General features: G+C 39.4%; 1 protein-coding gene and 1 long non-coding RNA gene across 2 annotated transcripts in view; one reads left to right on the forward strand and one right to left on the reverse strand.

The window, feature by feature from the left end:
- Positions 1 to 20,822, forward strand: part of nol11 (nucleolar protein 11) — a 26,695-nt gene continuing 5,873 nt past the window's right edge. Inside the window, exons 1-11 of the mRNA XM_039739637.1 lie at positions 1 to 189; positions 5,664 to 5,777; positions 5,863 to 5,919; positions 7,171 to 7,319; positions 7,689 to 7,746; positions 8,104 to 8,245; positions 14,290 to 14,487; positions 14,705 to 14,781; positions 17,354 to 17,477; positions 19,179 to 19,258; positions 19,847 to 19,918. Of these exons, the coding sequence (XP_039595571.1) occupies positions 43 to 189; positions 5,664 to 5,777; positions 5,863 to 5,919; positions 7,171 to 7,319; positions 7,689 to 7,746; positions 8,104 to 8,245; positions 14,290 to 14,487; positions 14,705 to 14,781; positions 17,354 to 17,477; positions 19,179 to 19,258; positions 19,847 to 19,918 (1,218 nt within the window). The 5' untranslated portion in view covers positions 1 to 42. The remainder of the gene's footprint in view (positions 190 to 5,663; positions 5,778 to 5,862; positions 5,920 to 7,170; positions 7,320 to 7,688; positions 7,747 to 8,103; positions 8,246 to 14,289; positions 14,488 to 14,704; positions 14,782 to 17,353; positions 17,478 to 19,178; positions 19,259 to 19,846; positions 19,919 to 20,822) is intronic.
- LOC120517370 overlaps positions 12,878 to 20,822 on the reverse strand; it is a 20,835-nt gene continuing 12,890 nt past the window's right edge. Inside the window, exons 2-3 of the long non-coding RNA XR_005631024.1 lie at positions 17,005 to 17,125; positions 12,878 to 13,831 (exon numbers count right to left, since the gene is read on the reverse strand). This is a non-coding gene — a long non-coding RNA (uncharacterized LOC120517370). The remainder of the gene's footprint in view (positions 13,832 to 17,004; positions 17,126 to 20,822) is intronic.

Raw genomic sequence — 20,822 nt, forward strand, 5'->3', positions numbered from 1 at the left:
TTCCCGACATGCCTCGCGGCAACCTCCCGTGCTGCGTAAAGCATGGCAGCACTCTTCGAAGGTTTAACAGTGTGCACCCTGAGTGGTGGAAAAAGTCGCGGCCAGCTCGGTGTGCTCGGAGTGGAAGCTGGTAGCGAGGCTGACCGCATCGTGGTAACAGATCTCGGGAGGTCGGTAACCGTGTATCAGGTAAGTTAAACCGGAGACGTGTGGAAGAAAAGAGGTAGCTATGCGTATATAGCGCCTTGTGAGCACGCCTGGAGAGCTGTACTCGGACAAGCTCAACTCGGTCTGCCAGATGTAGTTGGGTTAGTTGGACCCACAGAACGAAATGTTTGATTTCAGTCTCTAAAGGTGTGTTGTGTTTCCATTGAAGAAGTAGAAATGAAAAGTGCCCTCATCTCCTGCCATGGCTGCTGCGGTGGTCAGTTCCTCGTGTCCATTCAATTCGCTGTGCACTGCAACTGATCGCCATAGGCATTCACCGTTGCGGTCAACCTTACTTACAGCCTGCGTGTCAGTCGACAGACAGCTGTGCGACCTGTTAAGGAAAAGCGCGAAGTGGAGCCATTCACGATTATTGTGTCTTCTTCCTCGATTTGGTAGTAACAGTTGAAACTGGCTGATGTCTTGTAAATGTAGCGCCAAATGGCATCTGTGTAGGTTGATGGAGGTGATATTGGCAATGGACGTGGAGCAGTGAAGAAAATACATAGCGCCTTTGGTCTGAGCTGTAGGTACAAGTTTCTGTGGACCTAACAGTTTACAACCGATGTCAGGCATAATGTGTTCAGCAAGTTGTGTTTTTTGGTATGGAATTGTCAGATTTACCTTTGCCTTGTTGTGCTTAGTAAGTAGCCTACTGGACGTATATATTGAAGCAGCTTTATAACGGTCTACTATGGCAACTAATGTGTGTTTTAAGCATAAACTGAACTGAAATTGGAATCAAATCAGAATGAAAATGTCACACTGGTTAGATGCAGGTGTGTAGGCTGATTAGTTAGTTTTTTTATGTGACATTTGATAGTTTTCTTGCCAGATTTGAAGGGAATTTCAGAGTTACTAATAAATTATTTTTTTATTCATTCTTGTGTGTGTTTATTTATATATTTATTTTCGAGCGTCTGTAAAAAATCTAATTTTCCTTGGGGGAGAAATTCTCATTCTGTAGTGCCTTTCACATCTATCTATTATATAGCGCCTTTCATATTCATCTGTCTATCTATCTTATTACATAGTGCCTTGTCTGTCTATTACATAATGCTGTTCATATCTATCTTGCTATCTTTTTCATTAACAAGAAACTATTATTGTAAGCAATAGCCGTTTACAAATAATCTTCCTTTTCCCATTCTCTCTGGACCAAGATTGACCACAAATATTTTCAAGTGTGATAACTCCAGCAAAATATTAAAGTCCTGTTAATGCCTACCCTACTCAGTACATTTAAATTTTACAGATTGAATTTTTCATTTGTTAATTGGGTGTGCCCATACTGGAGCTGCTGCTTTAAAATGTTACTACAACCCCTGGCAAGCTTTCTGGTATCGCTACTCTCCTGATCTTCATTCAGCTGTTTTACTTTGTTGCATAAAAAACATATCACAGATATGACACAGATCTATTTTTATTTACAGCTGAAAAGTCGGGCACTGCAAAACAAACTTTAAAAAAAAATGAAAATGTTGTAATTTAAGTACCAGGTAGAGGACAAAATATGGAAGCACTCAACGATGAGGGAAAAATTATGGAATCATTAACCCAAAAATGACTATCAGTACTTTGTTGCACCTCCTCTGGCTTTTATGGCAGCTTGAATTCTTTGAGGCGTGGACTTCACTACTGAAAAACAATATTCTTCATCAATCAGGTTACAGCTTTCATGTACAGCAGTTGACAGATCAGCTTTGCAGGATGGAGCCATGTCGTGGACCATTTCTTTTCATTTTCCACCGTACATTTTCAATCTGGTTGAAGTCCAGGTTGTTTGCTGGCCGTGTTTTTCAGTTGATATGCCTCTCCTGAAGAAAAGTGTTAGCGTTCTTTACGCTGTGGCAAGATGAATTATCATCCTTAAAATGACTTCTTCATCACCAAACCTACTTTTGATTGATGAAACAAGAAACGTGTCCTTTCAAAGTCCACCTGTGCATTTACTGTAAAGGTAATGATTTCCATCCTTTACCTGACATGCTTGTCAGGTTGCTTGTTTTCTTCAGGCAGTCATCTATATATTTCTTTGGAACAGCACTAAGCAAAAGTTGCTGCGTCTCTCCTTGCCACTGCAGATTCGTGATTCATCACTACTTTCATCGTTACTTTCATCCAATTATCTGCTTCTCTTTAGCCCACCGTAACTTTGTTTTCTTCTGTTTAGTTGTTAATGATGGTTTACATTTGGCTTTTCTGTATGTAAATCCCATTTCCTTCAGCCAATTTCTTAAAATTCCGCCCGTGATGGATGGTCAGGGTCCTTTTCTGGCCGGGAGGCTGCTGTAGTGGAAGGACTGGGGGAGTAGAAATGCACAGAGCTCTGCCTACCCCAGAGCGCTAGATGGTAGCCCCCCCCTGGGTTGCAGAGTCGCATGGGAGTTGGAGTCTGGCACAGCCCTGTTGGGTCGTGTGGCAGCCACCAGGGGGAGCTGCAGAGCCTTACTTTGGGCTCTGACCACACCTACCTCCCCAATCAACCACCTGGAGCACTCCCAGGAGCCTTCATTCCAGGAGGAGTAGAGCTGGAAGGGAAAACAAAGGAAGAAAAAGTGCTTGGTGCATTAATTGTGTTTATTGTGCGTTGGACTGTGCTGGGCAGGTGGGAAACTAAGAGAGGAAAGTGTTTCCCACTAAAAATATAAGACTTGTGCCTGTTGTATTGGGTGTAAGAGAGCTGGCGTACCCCCGGTGGTCACAGTTCACAGACATTGGCTCTTGTTTCTGCCCATTTGTTTTTCATTTATTTTGTTATGCATTTTCTATTTTCCTGGCATATTGCTTTGAGTTTTCTATCCTGACGCTCTGATGTCTTCCTAGGTCTACCTGTATGTTTCCCTTTTCCAACTTTCCCATTTTTCTTTGTACTTGCTCCAAATTTTAGACACTGTTGAGTAGGAACAACCTACATCTTTTGCAACACTCCTCATTGAATTATCTTGTTGAAGGAGGTTTATAATCCTCTCTGTTGTTTCAACTGATGGCTCTCTTGTTTCCTGCCAATCAGCCAGGCGTGACCGCTCCGCCTTCCCTTTGAACCACAAACATACTGGCCTATGTGTCTATTGTGCAGGGCTTTGTTTTAGAAAGTTATCGATTAACCAGGTGATTCCATCATTTATTTATTTATTTATTTATTTTAACTCATTGTTGAGCAAGTCCATAATTTTTTTTCCTCTACTTGGCCTAAACAAAAAATGTGCCATTTAACTACAACAATTTGATTGCTTTTTTTTTTTGAGGTTATGTTTTGTAATACAATAAATAGCTGTGTGTCATATGTGATTTTGTTTTTTAGCAACAAATTAAAGCATCTGAATGAACATCCTCCAAAAGTAGTGATTCCATAATTTTCCCATGGCTTGTAATTCAGGCACGGGATACCCGCAACATTTATTTTCTGATGCCGTCCCAAGATTAGTGACATACAGAACTGATCTGATTTCCCAAATTCTGCACTTTTAAGTTTTTGCCATGACATACATAGCTGTCTGTTTAGGGAGATGGTCTGTATTATGCATTGAGTTTGGCGAGTGTCTAACTATGTTGTAATCTACACCTGTAGAATGGTTGGTTTCCTGGAGTGAATAAAGCTAGAGTGGATCTGAAGGAAGCAGATCTTCATGGACTTAAGGAAGTTTTTTTTTTTTTTTTCCTCATTCATTTCCTTCCAGGCACTCTTATATAAAAAGATCCACTAGGCAGACATACAAAATGTACATTCAACAAAAAAAAAACACCCTTCTCATTACTCATTCCCAAATCAATTAAACCTTGAAATTAATTAACATTTTATACATAAAATTATACATTAGGGCTTGGCAAGTTAATGCGTTATTATGTTAACGCATTTAATTAACGCTGACAATTATTTTATCGCGTGCTAATGCAATTTTTGTTATTATTTTGAAAGCCTCCATCTTGCTGGCGATCGATAGAGATCAGTGATCTTCTTATTACAGCGCTTTTCGATACGCTTTTGCTAGAAGGAAAGTTAGCTTTGTTGATTTGACCCCGAGTCCCTGCGTGTGCATGAGTAGCGAAGAGCAAACAGCTTCTGACATGGCATGTGGAGATACACCAAAGTGAATGCTCAAAGCAAAACTTTTTTCGTATGATCTCTTTGTCGGACTCCAATTTTGATGCAAGTGAACTGGACATGGAGATCGAAAACGAAACTGAGGTACCGGCATCACCTGATCGTGGTGCTGAACACATTTGTGTAGCTGATGCACCGATGGCAACGTTCACCTGAGAGGACAGACACTTACGATGACAGGAGGTCTCACTGCCACTCTCATCCCCGCGCACCTGTCTCTCGCAAAGACCGCCAGCCCACCGTGTATTCCTGCTGGCTGCCGCAAACTGCACATAGGCGCCGACAGCAGGCACAACGGGCAGCAACAAACTTTTTATGTTGATTTATGTGTGAAACCATTGCTTTGTGCGCTTTTCAGAAAACTGAGTTTTTTGGAAAAAATATTAGCCCTCAAAGAGTTGCTGCTGAACATCGACCGTTTATGTTGCTCCCTGATAGAAGAAAATGTTTCTGCTGGTATCTGCTCAGATAAAAAAGAAAACAGATTTAGAAATGTTAACTTGCTGTTGCTTGGAAGGTGCCTGTAATAATGTTGTGATCATGGCTCTGGACTCTGAGGGTAACTTCCATCCATCCACCATCTAACACATTACATCCTAACTACAGGGTCACAGGGGTCCGCTGGAGGCAACACAGGGCACAAGGCAGGAAACAAACCCCGGGCAGGGCGCCAGCCCACCGCAGGGCATATGAGGGTAACTTGTTTTTAATAGCAAACTAGAGAAAACATTAATGCCCTGGCAGTGGCAGATAGCTTTGGTTTTATATTTGATTTGATTTACATTGTTTTAAGTCGAGATTTACAAGAAGTATTTTAACTGCTACTACGTAAAGGGAATACTGCTGTTTAAAAGCACCTTATTTGTTTAAAGTGTTTGGAAGACACACACTACACTACTCCTTACAGCGTCAACGTTTTTAATGGCAGGGTGGCTGCAAGTGCGAGTCCTCCATTCCACACCCTGATGACATTTTCTTGTTAAATTAAATATTGTAACTAAGAAGGATAATGTGGCATTTTTTTGGAGTCCCTTGCAAATCTTTTTATTTTTTTTTTTTTTGCACAGACTCAAATACTTTTGCCTGACTGAGCTAGCTTTAGACGGGAGCCAAGTGTAGGTCTGATCCAATTCTTGTCCATAGTGCTGCATTTACAAAAACTTGATTTGCTGTCCACTAGTCTATTACTTACTCTCTCTTATGTGTTTAAAAATGTAGCAGGCATTAGTTTGTATTAGAGGTACACATTTGTAATTTGTAATTGTCCAGAGCCCCTTAGTCTTGTAGACAGAAGGACTGCTTGTGTGTGTATTTATGTCATTCTTCTTTAAAATCTTTGCCCCGATGTCAGGTTTCCGACCAAAAGCCATTGGGGTCATGGACTGTGAAGCAAGGACAAAAACTGACCTCCCCTGCTGTGTTCAATAGTCAGACTGGTGAATTTGCTGTAGTTCAAGACAACAAAGTGAGTGTTTTCCTATCTAAATTGCTATTTATTAAAAAATTGGATATATCTCTTAAAAATAGGTCTCTTTTTTTTTTTCTTTCAGGTACTTCGTGTGTGGAGAGATGAAGATGTAAATTTTGATAAAGTTTTTAAAGCGACGGTAAGTTTTATTTCTGCTTATATTTTATTATACAAGTGTGTGTTATTCCACAGTTGAAACTGGAAAGTTTAAGGGCAGCTCTTAACACTTTAGGAATTGCTTGACATCTTTCTGTTCTATTCACTTGTTCTACAAACACTCCTGTTACGTTTGCTTTATAAGAGTGGTGGACAGATGGTCAGATAATCCTATGTGCAATTCCAGGTTTGTGTGTGTACGCATATTCAGTGTATGATTTTGGTTTGGGGAGAATTTTATCTGATGGTTACTGGTACCATCATTTCTAAACTAACATCAGCCCATTTTGATGCTTTGCTACTGCCTTGGACCACCGTGGTCTCCACTATTGTTTGTGCAGAATATGTCTGTGGGGGGGGTGTGTGTTTTTTCTTTTCACAGTTCAAAGTAATCCTACTTTTTCAGCCTGTTGAAAATTAAATTGGTTACCTTGCATTGGAAGCCATAGTTCTATTTTTTTTTTTCTATATAACCTGTCCTGTTGTTTAATACAAGTAGCATAGCTTTCCTGATTTTTTTTATTTTTTAATTTTTTAAATAGTTATACTAGGGGGCTTCACTTGCCAACCTCCCGGCCTGCACTACGCATTAGCCACTTCGCTTCTCTGCCACTCACGTATGTGGATTTCAACTTTATCAAACAACAAATCTATTAATTCTCGCGGATAGGCCTCTTCATTGGGAAGAAATACTACTTTTCCCTGATGACAGCACAAGTTGGACGATCTACAAGTCTCCAACTAAAGTTTAAATCCAGACAATATATTCGATCTCTTTTTGCTGTTCCGTTATTTCACCTAGTAATCATTTCTGTTTGTTAGTGCTAATGCAATCTTTACTATCATTTTTTTGAGACTTTCAAATTTTAGTACTTTTGTGAAACATTTTTGAACCTCTGTATGACGTTCTACTTTGTCATCTACTCTTTGTCTTTTATTTCCTGCCCCGGGCGTGGTTAAATCTCATGGCACAAAGTCTCGTCTCGCAGGACTTGAAAGTCTGTCTCTGAAAAAGTCACATCTCGTCCCAGGCTAAAAAGTCTCATCTCGTCCCAGGGTTTTTTTTATATAACAGTGAGATTTGATGTAGTCGTAACCTGGTTTGCCACCAGTTAGTACTCCTAAAGTGTGTCCTCTGACCTTAACATGCTCATTCTCTACTCCTGTAATCTCCACCCCTACACTGAACAATAAAATATTCACATCTTTTTATTTTATTTATTTGATGTTACAGCTGTCTGCAGATGTTCATCGGTTACATGCTGTTCCATCTGGTGAGCCACTTGCTCTGTTTGAGAGGGGTGCCGTCCGACAGCTTGATACGCTCTTAGCTGTTCCTCAACAAGAAGTAGAATCCATTCTCTCAGAAAACGAGGTCATCAGGTAAAGCTATGCTAATTCAGGGCCTTCTGTGGGAGACTCCCTTGCTGAAAGTTGAATCTCCTCCCAGTTTTGTCACCAGACCCTTTAATTGAACACATTGCTTGCTTTTTTTTTTTTGCTCATGTCAAAAGTTTTTTATATGCAGATGTTTCTTTGTTCGTTGTTGCTGTTTCAATAACTTACAAATGGGTGGGGGGGAAATTAGTTTAAAAAGTGAAAATACCCCTGCCCCAATTGCTATTTTGTTTGCTTGTGTAGGATGCTGTGATTAGTATAGCTTTTTTGTAGAAGTGGAGTTGACACTAGCTTTTTATGTATTATTGTCTTCTTGTTCTATATTAACCTAGTGCTTGATTCTTTATTTTTCAGGTGGAGTGTCTGCTTGTCAGAAGCTAATCATCATGCTGTCCTGTTTGCCACTGAAAAGGTATGTTTCCATGGTCTGCCAGAACACCATTTCTTCCCATATGACATGAGGTGCTTCTGATTCTTCAGAGGAAGTGTGGCACAGTGGTTAAGGCTATGGACTTCAAACCCTCCGGTTGTGGGTTCAAATTCTGCTGCTGGCACTGTGTGACCCTGAGCAAGTCACGTCACCCACCGGTGCTCCAATTGCAGTAAGAGAAGAAATGTAATCAATTGTATCTCAAATGCTGTAAGTCACTTTGGATAAAGGCGTCGGACAAATAAATAAATTTAATAGTATTTTTTTTTTTTTTTTATGTGTTTTTCTCCTTAATTCCCAACACGTAGTCATTCCTGTTGTGTTTTTTTTTTTTTTCAGGATGATGAATACTTCCTTTACCTCCAGAAGCTCAATCCAGATGTTTTACAAAAATACAAGATGGGGACAGTGGATTCTAATGCTACACCAATAAGTTTCACTGCTACTTTGCAAAGCAAGACTGTCACAATGATGTGCTTGTGTAAGTAATTGCTGGCTTATGGGACTGATTTTGTAATATTGTTTTCAAAAGTTAGAGAAAGAGTTTGGTTTTCATTGAATGGCAAAATATATCGACTGTAAGTGACAAATTGACTTCTTGCTAAGAGAGGCTATACAGAAGTAAGACTGACAAGAATATTTTTCAAGAGACGAGTTAAAATAGCCAATGTATTTAATGTAAAGTACTCGCTATTTGATGATTTGCAGACTGAGGTTGGGGCTGAGAATTTTCTTCAGTTGTGGATTCTCTTCTCTTGCGTTTTTTTTGAGAAGATGGACTACAGAGCTATTAGATACACCAAACACATGCATGTTTTTAATTCTATCACTTGTAGCCCAGCCACAGCAATCATGTTACGTCATAAGTGTCCGTAATGATGGTATGCACTGTATCTGTATATATGTGTGTGTGTGTGTATATATCCATCCATCCATTTTCCAACCCGCTGAATCCGAACAAAGGGTTACGGGGGTGTCTGCTGGAGCCAATCCCAGCCAACACAGGGCACAAGGCAGGAACCAATCCTGGGCAGGGTGCCAACCCACCACAGGACACACACACTATAGGGCCAATTTAGAATCGCCAATCCACCTAACCTGCATGACTTTGGACTGTGGGAGGAAACCCACGCAGACACGGGGAGAACATGCAAACTCCACGCAGGGAGGTCCAGGTCCCCTAACTGCGAGGCAGCAGCGCTACCACTGCGCCACCGTGCCGCCCGTGTGTGTGTGTGTGTGTGTGTGTGTGTGCGCTTTTCTAGGAATAAAAAAAGTTTTGTTTATTTAGAAGGTGCTTGCTTGTGTCTTAGATTCTTGCTGTGCTGCTGATCAACTTTAGCATTATGCTTATAATTAAAGGGGGATAAAATAGGATCAAGTCAAAAAAATCTTTATTTTCTGATAGACCATATGAAATTGATTAATATGTGCTGGAACTGTTTATAGTTAATGTAGTTTTTATAGTATGTTGTTCTGTCTTACATAATCTATGAAGCTGTTGCACTACAGTATGTTGTTTTCGTATAGATACTTAAATCATCTGTGTGCCATTAACTTTGCACTACCAGTAATGGTGCTTTCTCAAAAGTGCACATGCATACATTTACAACCAGAAAATACTGAGCAAGTACAAATAATGCTGAGATGAGATGCAATTAAACCAAACTGCTATGACAGAAAGTGAAATATGTAAAGCCTGCTGTTTCTTGTCTTGTAATGACAACACACTAGCTTGTTCATTTACATAGATTAAAAAATGATCAATGTGCTGTGCAGAATGATTAATAATTGTACACTCACCTTTACAAGGGCTGGTTGCTTCCCTTTGTTGTCACTTCAGCCCTAGCCGGCACACTCTGTATGAGTGTTCATATTTGCTACACATCCTATGTGTTAATGCAAACTTCATGCAAAGCAACCTTGTCTGACACTTTCAGTGAAGCAGCTTGTATTGTCATTTCCTACACATTTATTTTACTGTCTCACGTAAACCTGTATAGCAAAATGACATGTAAGTCGCAAGCCAGCTGTGAATGGGAGTGTGCTATGTGCATGCACACATTTGCAAGAAACTTAAGAGGGATTTAAAATTAAATAAATAAATAAAACAGGAAGAGTGTTCAAGTCGAGATTAGAATTGAGGAATCGGGAGAAATGAAGCAGCATGGCTAAGCACATCCCAATCATAGACAAGTTAGTTTAATTGGCGGTTCAGAATTGGTTTATTATGAGAGCATGTGTGCCAGACAATGGACTAATCAATACACAAGCACAAGCTATTGCTATGCCTGTAACTGGTTGTAGAAAATTGATACATTTCTTGGATAATTTTTTTTTATGTGAGCATTAAAATTGCTGTTGGCAAGGGTATGAGGATTATCTGTGTTTATAAGAGTCATTTAAGTTTCTGGGCACTGTGCTGCCACAAAACCTTAAGTGGGACAATTGCATGACATGTTTTATTAAGAAAACCCATTAGAAAGTGTTTCGTATTGTGTCAGCTGAGAAAATCCAATCTCCCACAATTAAATATTGGTCCAGTTCTACACAGCCATCATTGAGTCCATTGTGACCTCATCTATAACTGTCTGGAGTGGTGCTGCCTCTGTTCAGGCTAAGGCCAATCATCAGAGCCCATGAAAAGATCAGAGGCTATGACTTGCCTTACAATCAAATCCCGTTATGAGTCTAGAGTGAGGAAGAGGGACGTGAAGATCACTGCTGATCAGAGTCACCCAGGGCATCGCCTGTTCCAAGAACTTCCCTCCAGCAAACATATATTTGTGTAGTGAAAGCTAAAACAACCCGTCATCTAAACATGTGCATTTATTCTGACTAAGCTTCTACTCAGTATCTCCTGTATGCATATCTGCACACTAGACTGCCTGGACATTTTAATCCATACTCTAATTTTTGTATTGCCCTTGTATGCTGTATCATTTTTTTATCATTTTATGTTTGATCCTGTTCTATTTATTTTTTGTATTCTGTGTTGTCATTATATGTTGCCCCAGTTACTATCAAGACAAATTCCTAGTACTCTAACTGGCCAATAAAGTGAATTCTGATGAAGTTCTGTACTATCTCTTATATGTACTGCTTTGGTGAACTATTCATATATAATAAATGTATGGCATTCATTTTTACTTTCTTGTATACAAAGTATAGGAGAAGGTATTTTAATCGTCCAAAGAGTCAATGTCGAGATTTTAGACCTCCCTGACTTTCTCGTATACGAAGTATAGGGAAAGTATTGAACTCCTCCAAAAATTCCATTTCAAGATTTTGATGAACTGCGGTGGGCTGGCACCCTGCCCGGGGTTTGTTTTCTGCCTTGTGCCCTGTGTTGGCTGGGATTGGCTCCAGCAGACCCCTGTGACCCTGTAGTTAGGATATAGCTGGTTGGACACTGGATGGATATTAATGAATGTCAATGTTTTAGACCTTCCCAAGTTCAAAAATACCATTTTTGGAATTATATCGGTGTGTATATAAACATGATAACTTGAATACGCTTTCACTTAGCTCGGCCAAATTTTGCTATAAGTATTCGGTACAAAACGTAGATTTCTATCAACTTTTTGGCTATTTTTGTTTGGTGCTTTTTATTCATGCAGCTGCAGAGTCCGATTTATTCAACTTTTATAATAATTGTTCAATATATTATTCATTTGATTTGTTATTGAGGGTTCTTTAATGTACATAATGTAAAAATACTCCTCAAATATCCATCCCCTTATTTGAGTATACGAGAAAGTCTAAAGGAGACCACTCCTGATTTTTTTTGTTTAAATTTAAGTTAGATGTGCACTCAGTGCCAGCCTATTGCAAGTCACAAACATCTAAATAATACCCATTATAATATTAACCAGTAGCACAGTTTAACACCAAGTATAGAAACAACAGATTGTCATCTATTATTAGTAGTAATAGTAGCAGGATTCAATTGGAGATGCTTAACTGTACATCCTCTTGCATTTATTTATTTGCTAAACCTTAATATTACAAGGGTTGTAAAGGTTTCTCTGTGGATTAAAACATATTTTGCCACCTACCAGCTTCTCCATGGGTGTCCTTGTGTGACTACTACCTCTTGTGCCCCAATCTGAAGGGTTGTCATCCATGGGATGGGCTGTGTCCATGATTGACGCCAGGACAGCTACAGAGGAGTATTTGTACAAGCAAGCAATGTTTTACTTGAGAAAAGCTTTGTGAATTTTATAACCAGTACTGTGTATGACTGCAGCTGGGAGTCAGAGTATATTGCAAAAATAAAACTCATAATAGGACTAGGTTAACATTTTGTTCACCCTCCCCCCATACTTCTAAAACCTGAGACTTCTGATAATTGAATGAATAATAAATACTTAGCAACAGTCTGACATCCTCCTGTTTAAGTACTGAATACACTACAGCACAGCTGAATGTATCTAAGGTGTCTTCTAAGATATAACAGGTAGTCAGAGTGTTGTCACAATAGTACATTTTAAACTGTTAATTACACTTTTGATATATACACATTTTTCTTTTATTTACTTAATTTCTGAGGGGAAATTGTCTTTTCGCATGACCTTTTGGGGGTCAGAGTGCAAGGTCAGCCATTGTACAGCACCCTTGGGGCAACTTTCAGGTTAAAAGCCTTAATCAGGAGCCTGATTGAGAGAGGTGTAACCAAATCACAGTGAATATAGAAAACCGTTTGTGAAGTAGGGTGTTCTACATTAGCGAAAACAACGAGTATGGGAAATGCCTTTTACAATCACGCAAAACCCAAATCACTTGAGAGTCCTCTCTGTAATTTCCAGAATACTGCCTTCAGCATTGATAATTAGTCAGCATGTCTAATGAAAAAGCACAGAGTTTTCAAACCACAAGAAACTGTTAAAATTAAAATGTTAAAATTAACTGTTAATATACAGGAAAATAAGTTGAAGTAAGGCTTTATTTTGCCTGACTGACAATCCATTCAAAGAAGGTTCCTGTCTTGTGCCCAGTTTAATCCTAGTTCTGTATCACACTGTCTGCTGATGGTGGCAACTTTTCACCTTGGGACAGATGCTATAGAAATTACAAAGGAGCTATAAAATATAAAACTGTTGTGTGTGTAAAATTTAAATTACAATTAAAATAAACTTCATAAATAAATTTTAAAACTGGTAATGCCTTGGGTCTTTTTGTTCACATTATGCTAATTTACGTTAGTGCGTACTCAAGATTCGAACCCCTGCTCTGTCCTCTACATATAAAGCAAAACTTTTTTTTTTCCCCTGAAGTTATGAAAAGTACATAAACTGAACTCGGAGTCATGTTCTGCTTTTTTTTTTTTTTTAATTTGTGTCCAGAACTCCCTTCATAAATTTTGTCTCCTTGGACTCTACTAATTGTAAACCAACTATACTGTACTTGTGAGGTATAGATGTGTGCACCTATTTGTTTTTACTTGCAAAATTGACAAGTAATATATATTCAAGTATTTTGCAAGACGGAATGATGAACTTTTCTCTAAAATCTATAGTGAATAATGTACTCGATTGTTCGGAATCATTTATTCATTTTCAGCTGTTTGATCTTATTCAGTAACACAGGAGGCTGAAGCCTATCCAAGCAGCACTGAGTACAAGGCTGGTAGCAACCCTGGACATGGCTTCAGTCCTTCACAGGTTCACACTTGACCAGAATCCTTTACCGTGTGTGCTTGGGTTTCTACTCCTCAGAGAGGTGAACAGAGTAAAAATTTCGGCTTCAGGTTTCAGATTTGCCAGTATCACTTGGGCTTGGTAATGTCATCCAATTTCAGGTTCGAGCCTCTATTTCATGCTCTTGCAGACGTCTGATTTTGAATGTTATAAAGCCTCTGACATTACGTTGAGACAGTTGAAATAAAATCCATGGAAATCCTGTACAGTGGACTCAAATTGTGTCTGTAATACTTTTAATCCATATTATGGTTTGACAGGTCTTTCACAGTGGTCTTCTGCAGGCACTTAAAGCAGTTGAGTTTCTCCACTGTGACTGTTGTTGGCGATTCGTCTCCTATGAATCTGATGATCGTCATGGACTGCATCTTGGAAACACAAAGTAGAGCAAGATTGGGTGGTGAAGGGGGAAAAAAAAAAAAAACTACTGTAATTTGATCTAATACGCTATGCCCCATCTCCACTTTTGAGCCAATACCCCCTAAAAGGTCTTTACACATTACTGTGTGCTACTGTTGGTGTCCCATTTGACAGAATCTGCATTTGCAACGCACGTTGCACAATTGTGCACACATACTTGTGGTTAAGTGTGTTCATGTTACTTTGCACTACTGTCAAGTGACATCTGTTAGTGTAGGTAGTGCAAGCACGTTAAAATTACAGAAGGAAGACCATCCCCACAAGAAATCCCTGCAACCTATCAAGTAGCTTGTACTGTATCACTAAAGAAATGTGAAAGTTATCTGCATGAAGAACTATAAACAGTTTAATTAAAAAAAAAAAAAAAATTAGAACTTGCGTGACACAAGCTCTCTTGTTTTTACAGACTCCAGCAACTGTGTGTATGCTTTCACCTTGCCTTGGCATTCTGCCATGTCTGAAGAAATGCGTACCTTGCCCGCGACCCTGAGCCTACAGCTGCCAGGTTTAGGATGTGTTCTGACTGAAGGTGCCATTGTTTCTTTGGATGATGCCCATATTGCAGTGCTTGGGGCTCCCTGCTCCACGGAACTTTCTGACAAGGGTGAGGTGGTAAACCATTTAAGTCAAAAATATTTTAAAAGTCTTATCTTTAGATTAAAGAAATTGGCTAGTTCAGAATTTGGGATATAGTACAATGTAGAATACTTCTTGAAGCTCTCTGTTTCATTAGAGAAATTACAGGAGTTACAGGTTAGCATTCGGTGGTATTCAGTCTTGTAGTACATGTGTATAATTTTTATTTATTTATTTATTTTAAGATTTACTCAGCATCTGGAATACCCATTTTCAGACTTTGCAGGCCTCAAAAAAGTTGGCAGGCGGGATAAATGGACAGGTAGGTGTGCACCTACACAATGGATATAATTTTTTAAGCCACGGTTTTTACTAGTCCATAATGTCACACTTTATTGTTATGTATACATGCAGGTTGCATGGTTATCAGGATTGAAGAACAAATTACTTCTTTCAGTTTTCAGAACCGATATCCATTCCCTAATTGGCACATTTCAGTAACCCTGTCAGAGTTGTTTGGAGCACTCCATTCTGGTCATGTACTCACCAGCAGGTACAGACTGTAACGCCTTGACTCGCACAGCTCATCTCCGTTTAACTAATTCTGTGACTTCTAAAACTTTTCGGCTATACCGGTGGTGATTTAGGTGTGTCACAGCAAAAGGCTGAATGCTTAGGCATTTTCTGCTTAATAACTGTAATAAATTACAATTGATTTCGCTAGAGATGTTTTGTCACAGTGACATTCAAGTGTTTTTCAGCTATTCAGTGTCAGGAACTCCTTGTTAAATCCACTAGGATGTAATGTTTTAAAACCATTAAAAAAATAACGAAGTCCAGGAGCTGAATATTTTTATTGGCAGTGTAAATATAGTAACTACAATTTATAACACTTATTTGAATCCAGTATTGTGATAAGAGGTCTGTGGTGAAGCACGTGCAGGCTCCGAGTGGTGGAGGTGCATGCGCCACTCCAGGGTAGATTGGGGTGCTTGGCTGATCGTGTATTAATGTGCAAATGCAAGTGGGACATTTAGCTGCCTCATTCACACCTTAGAGTAGGCACACGATAGCACCTGCACCCAATCCAGCAGTATAAAAGGAGCCCACACAATAGAAAGGGAGGAGATCAGATCCCTAAAAAGAGACCATTAACAAGAGATTGAAGGACTGTCAGGGGAGCACAGCGTCAAGTACCTGAGAGCCAGCTAAAGAGGGAGAGGAGGCAGAATGGTCAGTAGCTCCACGGAAGTGAGAACGATCATTGCTCTAGGGGTAGATCGACCCCTGCTAATTTTAATGTAGGAGCAGGTATGACAGTGGTGGGGGTCCTCTTTAGGGATCCATGGGATGCCAGGAGAACAAAAAGGAAGACAGGAGGACAGATGACTCCAAGCGGTCTGGCAGACACCGACGGATGCAGTCAAGATGGAGGTCAGAAAGAAGAACTGCAGCTGCTGGTTTCTCTGGTGGCTGATCAAGTCATGTGTTGAACTTAGGGGTTGGGGCGTAAGAGGGGAAGTTGTGGTAAGCTGAGGTGAAAAGAGAAATGTCAAGGACACAATTACTGTGTTTCAGTCGTATTTTATCCGATGATAGTTTACTTGGTTTTTAATTTGTGGACTATTTACTGATTATAAGGATTATTTATTTGTGGAAGATCTTTTCGCACTACACTTTTTGGACACTGTTTGTTGGGTTTTTAATACTCCAACACTGTGCAACAAACCCCTGGCTCGCCTTGGACTGTGACCATTGACAGTTCTGTTTTCAAGAGGCTCCCAGAATTAACGAGGAAGTGTGGAGGAAACCCAGACTGTCACAAGCATATTTGGACATATACTGTGTTTTTTTTTTATTTTTTTTATTTGAAGCAGTCAAGTCTCAGTTATATTGGCATTGATAACAACCTTATTTCTGAATGATTTACTTGCTCAGATGTTAGTATGATATGATATAGTCCAGGGGAAAGCAAGGAAATCCAGCAAAACAGCCTCTCCATTTTTAATAAATGACTAAAGTGCTGTGCACCATTTAAAGGGGTAATCACTAATTTGTTTTTAAATTTAACTGCAGACTGAGGTCGTGGAGAGTACAAAGGTACTGGAGCTGCTTCTTTCGTTCATGAAATACCTGTAAAGATTTTTCCATTTTTCTTCTGACAGTAAATTTAGTAGAGAAACGTTAAGTGTATTGTTGACTCTGTGATCCCTTTGATCCATGATCCTATGTTGATTATGTTTAAAGAACAAACAAGAGACAGCAAGACAGAAGCCTGAACATTCTGTACCCTTTGATTAAGAATACTAAGAGGCTACGACACTGATACTTAGTGGGTTTTATTTTATAATCGCATACCTTTTTAATCCAGTTCTGGGTTGTGGGGCAAAACACTAACTGTCTCAGCAGAACTGACTTCAAGAGTAGAAGCAGGTTTAGACAGGATGTCTGTCTATTACAACCACACTCATACTCTTGTGAGGCCAATATACATAAATATAAATTAATTTAAAACAAGATAAATATATAAGACATAAATTGTTACCTTGATATTTAACAGGGTGAGTAATGGAGGTCACTACTATGTGAGTACTGTATTTGGATTTTGTTCGAAATCAAAATGTCCATCTTTTGGTGGAAGAGAACTTGTTTCCTTTTGAGGTTTTCTGTCAACAAAAAAATACCATGAGTTACAATATATTGTTGAGTTTCAAATATGAACATTTTTCCAGGTTGTTTTTATCTTTAGACCCGTTTTTGGCTGTTAATGGCCCAAACATAGACTTGTAACCATTTCAGAGCCTTCTGAGAAATGTTGTGTAAAATGCAGTAGTCTGCATGTGGTCTGTTGTTCACTGTCACTTAGTTCAATAAACACTTTCTTTTTTCTAAAGTTGTGGTGTTATGAGGGAAAACTGTATGTTCCCCATGGGAAGGTGCTGACTGCTGTACCTTACCACTGTGAGAAGTCATCGTTGGCAGCTGCTCTAGGAAGGCTGAAACATACTACCTCCGAAGGTATGAGTGCCCGTTGTTTTTTAAGTCATTGTTAAAATGCAGACCTGTAATGGAAGGATTTTTCTAAAGAGAGGGGGGGATCAAGAGAGCAGATGGGCGTTGGTCGCTCAGCGCAAAAAACAGCTTCAAGAAGGAAAAGTACTGGGAATATGGCCAGAGGGTTATGCTGACTTGTTTTTCACTTGGAGGGGCTTCACTACGCAATTCTTATTTTTGTGTGCCTCCTGGTACCAGGTGTCGTCATCATCAGGTCCAAGTGCAAAACAACACCGCGTCCCGTGGAAAGGTGTGTGTGCTGAAACTAATCACTTCTGTATACACTGCTTACACGTAAGCCGCTTTGGGCAAGGACGCTCAATTAGTATATAAGGGAAGGTTCCGCCCTCAGTTTCTTTGGAGGCTCAACCGTGGGGACAGCTTGCACCGCCCGGTAAATGAAAGGCTAAAGGTTGATCCTTTGACAAGACTGACAAGCGGGCCCCCTCAGTCTACTGGTCTGGGGTGATGGCTCTGGGTCTTTTGATGTATGTTACAAAATATGTAAGTATTGTTTGACTCTTTATTTCTATAACTCATTCATATGTATTTAAATGTTCTAATTGATTAAGTAAACAAAATAGAAGTATTGGTCTCTAATCCCTTGCCTACTTATGTTCTAATCCCTTGAACCATTTTCCCGTAACAAAACAAGACCTCAACACTAGAGTGACAGAAAAATGTAAAAAATGTACTCCTTGATGTTCTTGGGGAATAATGGGAACTGGATCTTATAATTTAAAATTTCAGAAAAGGAATTGAATTCAGCAATTTATCAAACACATTCTAGAGCCATATATCCCATGCATTCCGTAATTCAACTAAAAATTGTTCATTATTCACATATGTGACTTTTAAAATGTAACCATGGCAAGGTCCAGCCTGTGAGCTAAATTAAGTACCTGCATCACTTGGTGACAGTTTGGGAATTCTCGACACTCTTTAACCGTTGTGGGCATTAGTGTCTGTATACAAACAAAAAACAACTTTAAAAATAAATTAACAAACAATGAAGACTCACTAATGTGCTTGTCTTGCAGTCTTGTATGTATGTTATCATCCATTATTACCAGTTGACGCTCCGAACCGGCCAACTCTTTTTAATCTCAACAGCAACAGGCGGGTCACCCGCCTGTTTGAGTGGTGCTCAAACATAAAGAAGAATGCTGGCAGTCACCTACAGTTTGCCCTCTGGTGGTCGTTTTCGAGTGCCACCTTGATGATCACATGCATACAAGACCGCAAGATCACCCCCTGGGGAGGGGGTTAGGGTTGATTTCACCCTACAGTATTTTTAGTCGACCGATGAAAAACATGTGTACCAAGTGTCATGAAAATCACTCCAGCCATTTGGAAATGATGCTGGAACATTCATACATACACACGCACACATACACTGAGTTATATATAAACATTTTTAGAAGGGAGTGGACTTTCGCATTGTATAGCTGTCTGAATTGGGGCTGAGTTTCAGGGATTTTCTCTCCAATACCTTTATTGTCTTTGCTGTGATTTTTATTTATTTATTTTTATTGTGTGGTGTTCTTTAAATTAAGTTGTTATTGTAGAGAAGATGGGTTGACTATGATACAGTTGAGTGGTTTTTGGCTTGGTGATCTTACACAGGGTTTATATTTATTTATTTATTTGATACTTTATACACAGAGGGGAGACCTACAGCACTCGACTGGTATTCATTTCTTGAGGGAGAGGCCACTGTAAAAGTCATACAAACCAGGAGGAGCGTAAGTAAACCAGCTTAAATATAATGGGTTGCAAACTTAAGATGAGAAAGTGGCACAGTGATGCCTAGGTCTGTGCCAATCTTGCAGCTGTTACACCTTGCCAAGCTGCTCAATGTGTGTCATTTTTAAATATTTCCCTTGTGTCTATCAGTTCTTGTTTTTCCCAACATCCCAGTGAACCTCATGTTAAATTAATTGGCAACTCTAAACATTCACTGTATGGATTGATAAGGATGTTTGCACACATGTGCTATTTTGACAGGCTGGAACGTCTATAAGGGATGATTTGTGTCCCATTCCATGTGTTGCCAGAAAGGTTATGCCTGTCCACCACCTTACAATAAAAATGTTTTCCAAAAAAAAAAAAAAAATTTATTAAGCCTGAGAGGACCTTAACAATTCTGGAGCTCTTTGAGATTTTTCTCAAAATGTCAGTACCAGATCTGTTGGAGGAGCTCTGCAATCTTTTTTGTTTATACATAGATTGATTTTCATTGTTTGACACAAATATCCTTCTTGCTAAATTTCAAATAATCCATCTGATTAACTAGCTGTGATTAATTTTATTTTTCCTTTTCTATCTTTAAGAAGCTGACAAGAAAGAGTACAAGTCAGGGCACAGCTACCTCCAGCATCAACTCTATACTTGAAGAAGTCAAGGTAAGAGGATTGGAACATGTACAAAGGAGTAGGTAACTTTTTGCCAGTTTATATTACATCCATAATGTCAAAGGAAACTTGATAAACCCCTTGTTTCTTGGTGACTATGGCTGAATGTATAGTTGACAGCACAGTTTACCATAAGAGTTAATTTTTTCTACTTTATGTGTGTAGTAGAAGTGGTACTTAGGCCATTAGGAAAACGAGAAGCCTGTACACATTCATAGCACTTGACAATGTCCATTTTGACATATTGTCTACATATTTAGTACACAACATAATATTGCATCACTAACATATTTATTTATCTAGATATAATTACGCTTTTGTCAGCTTAGAAGCTGATCGTTCTCTTCTGGGATCTGACTGGCAGTTGGGAGCGAGATGAGTAACCTAGCAACTAATCACCTACTGCCAGTAGGCACCAGGCTACTAGGCCACCAATCAGGACTACCCAGCACCTAGTTGTCTGTTGCCACGGAACCCAGTTAATAGTCGGCAAGTGCAACAACATGCGCATCCTGTGCTGTCAACACGCTCTACAGTGAGCGAGTGACAGATAGGGTGCAGCAATGAGGTGATTTTTCCTGTGCATGTCCTTGCACATTTATACTGTACACTGAACACAAAGTTGTGGCAGGTCTTGTTTCGGTTTTGTTTTTGTCTGCCTTTCACCCCATAGTTTTTATAGTGTTGCATTCATGCATTTGGCTATACACTAATACATTCCATCTTGATGATTGAAAGTCCTGGTGAACCAACCCTGCACCTAACCAAGCTGTGTTGTCTGGTTTGGCAGAAGAGTAAAACGGCTTTGTGTGTGAACAGAAGATAAAAAAATATTTTGTATCAAGTTTGGGTAAAATTAGAACCTCTAATTCTTAGTCTTTTAGGTGTTTGGGGC

Source organism: Polypterus senegalus, chromosome 17 (genome assembly GCF_016835505.1).
Source record: "Polypterus senegalus isolate Bchr_013 chromosome 17, ASM1683550v1, whole genome shotgun sequence".
Taxonomy (NCBI): Eukaryota; Metazoa; Chordata; class Cladistia; order Polypteriformes; family Polypteridae; genus Polypterus; species Polypterus senegalus.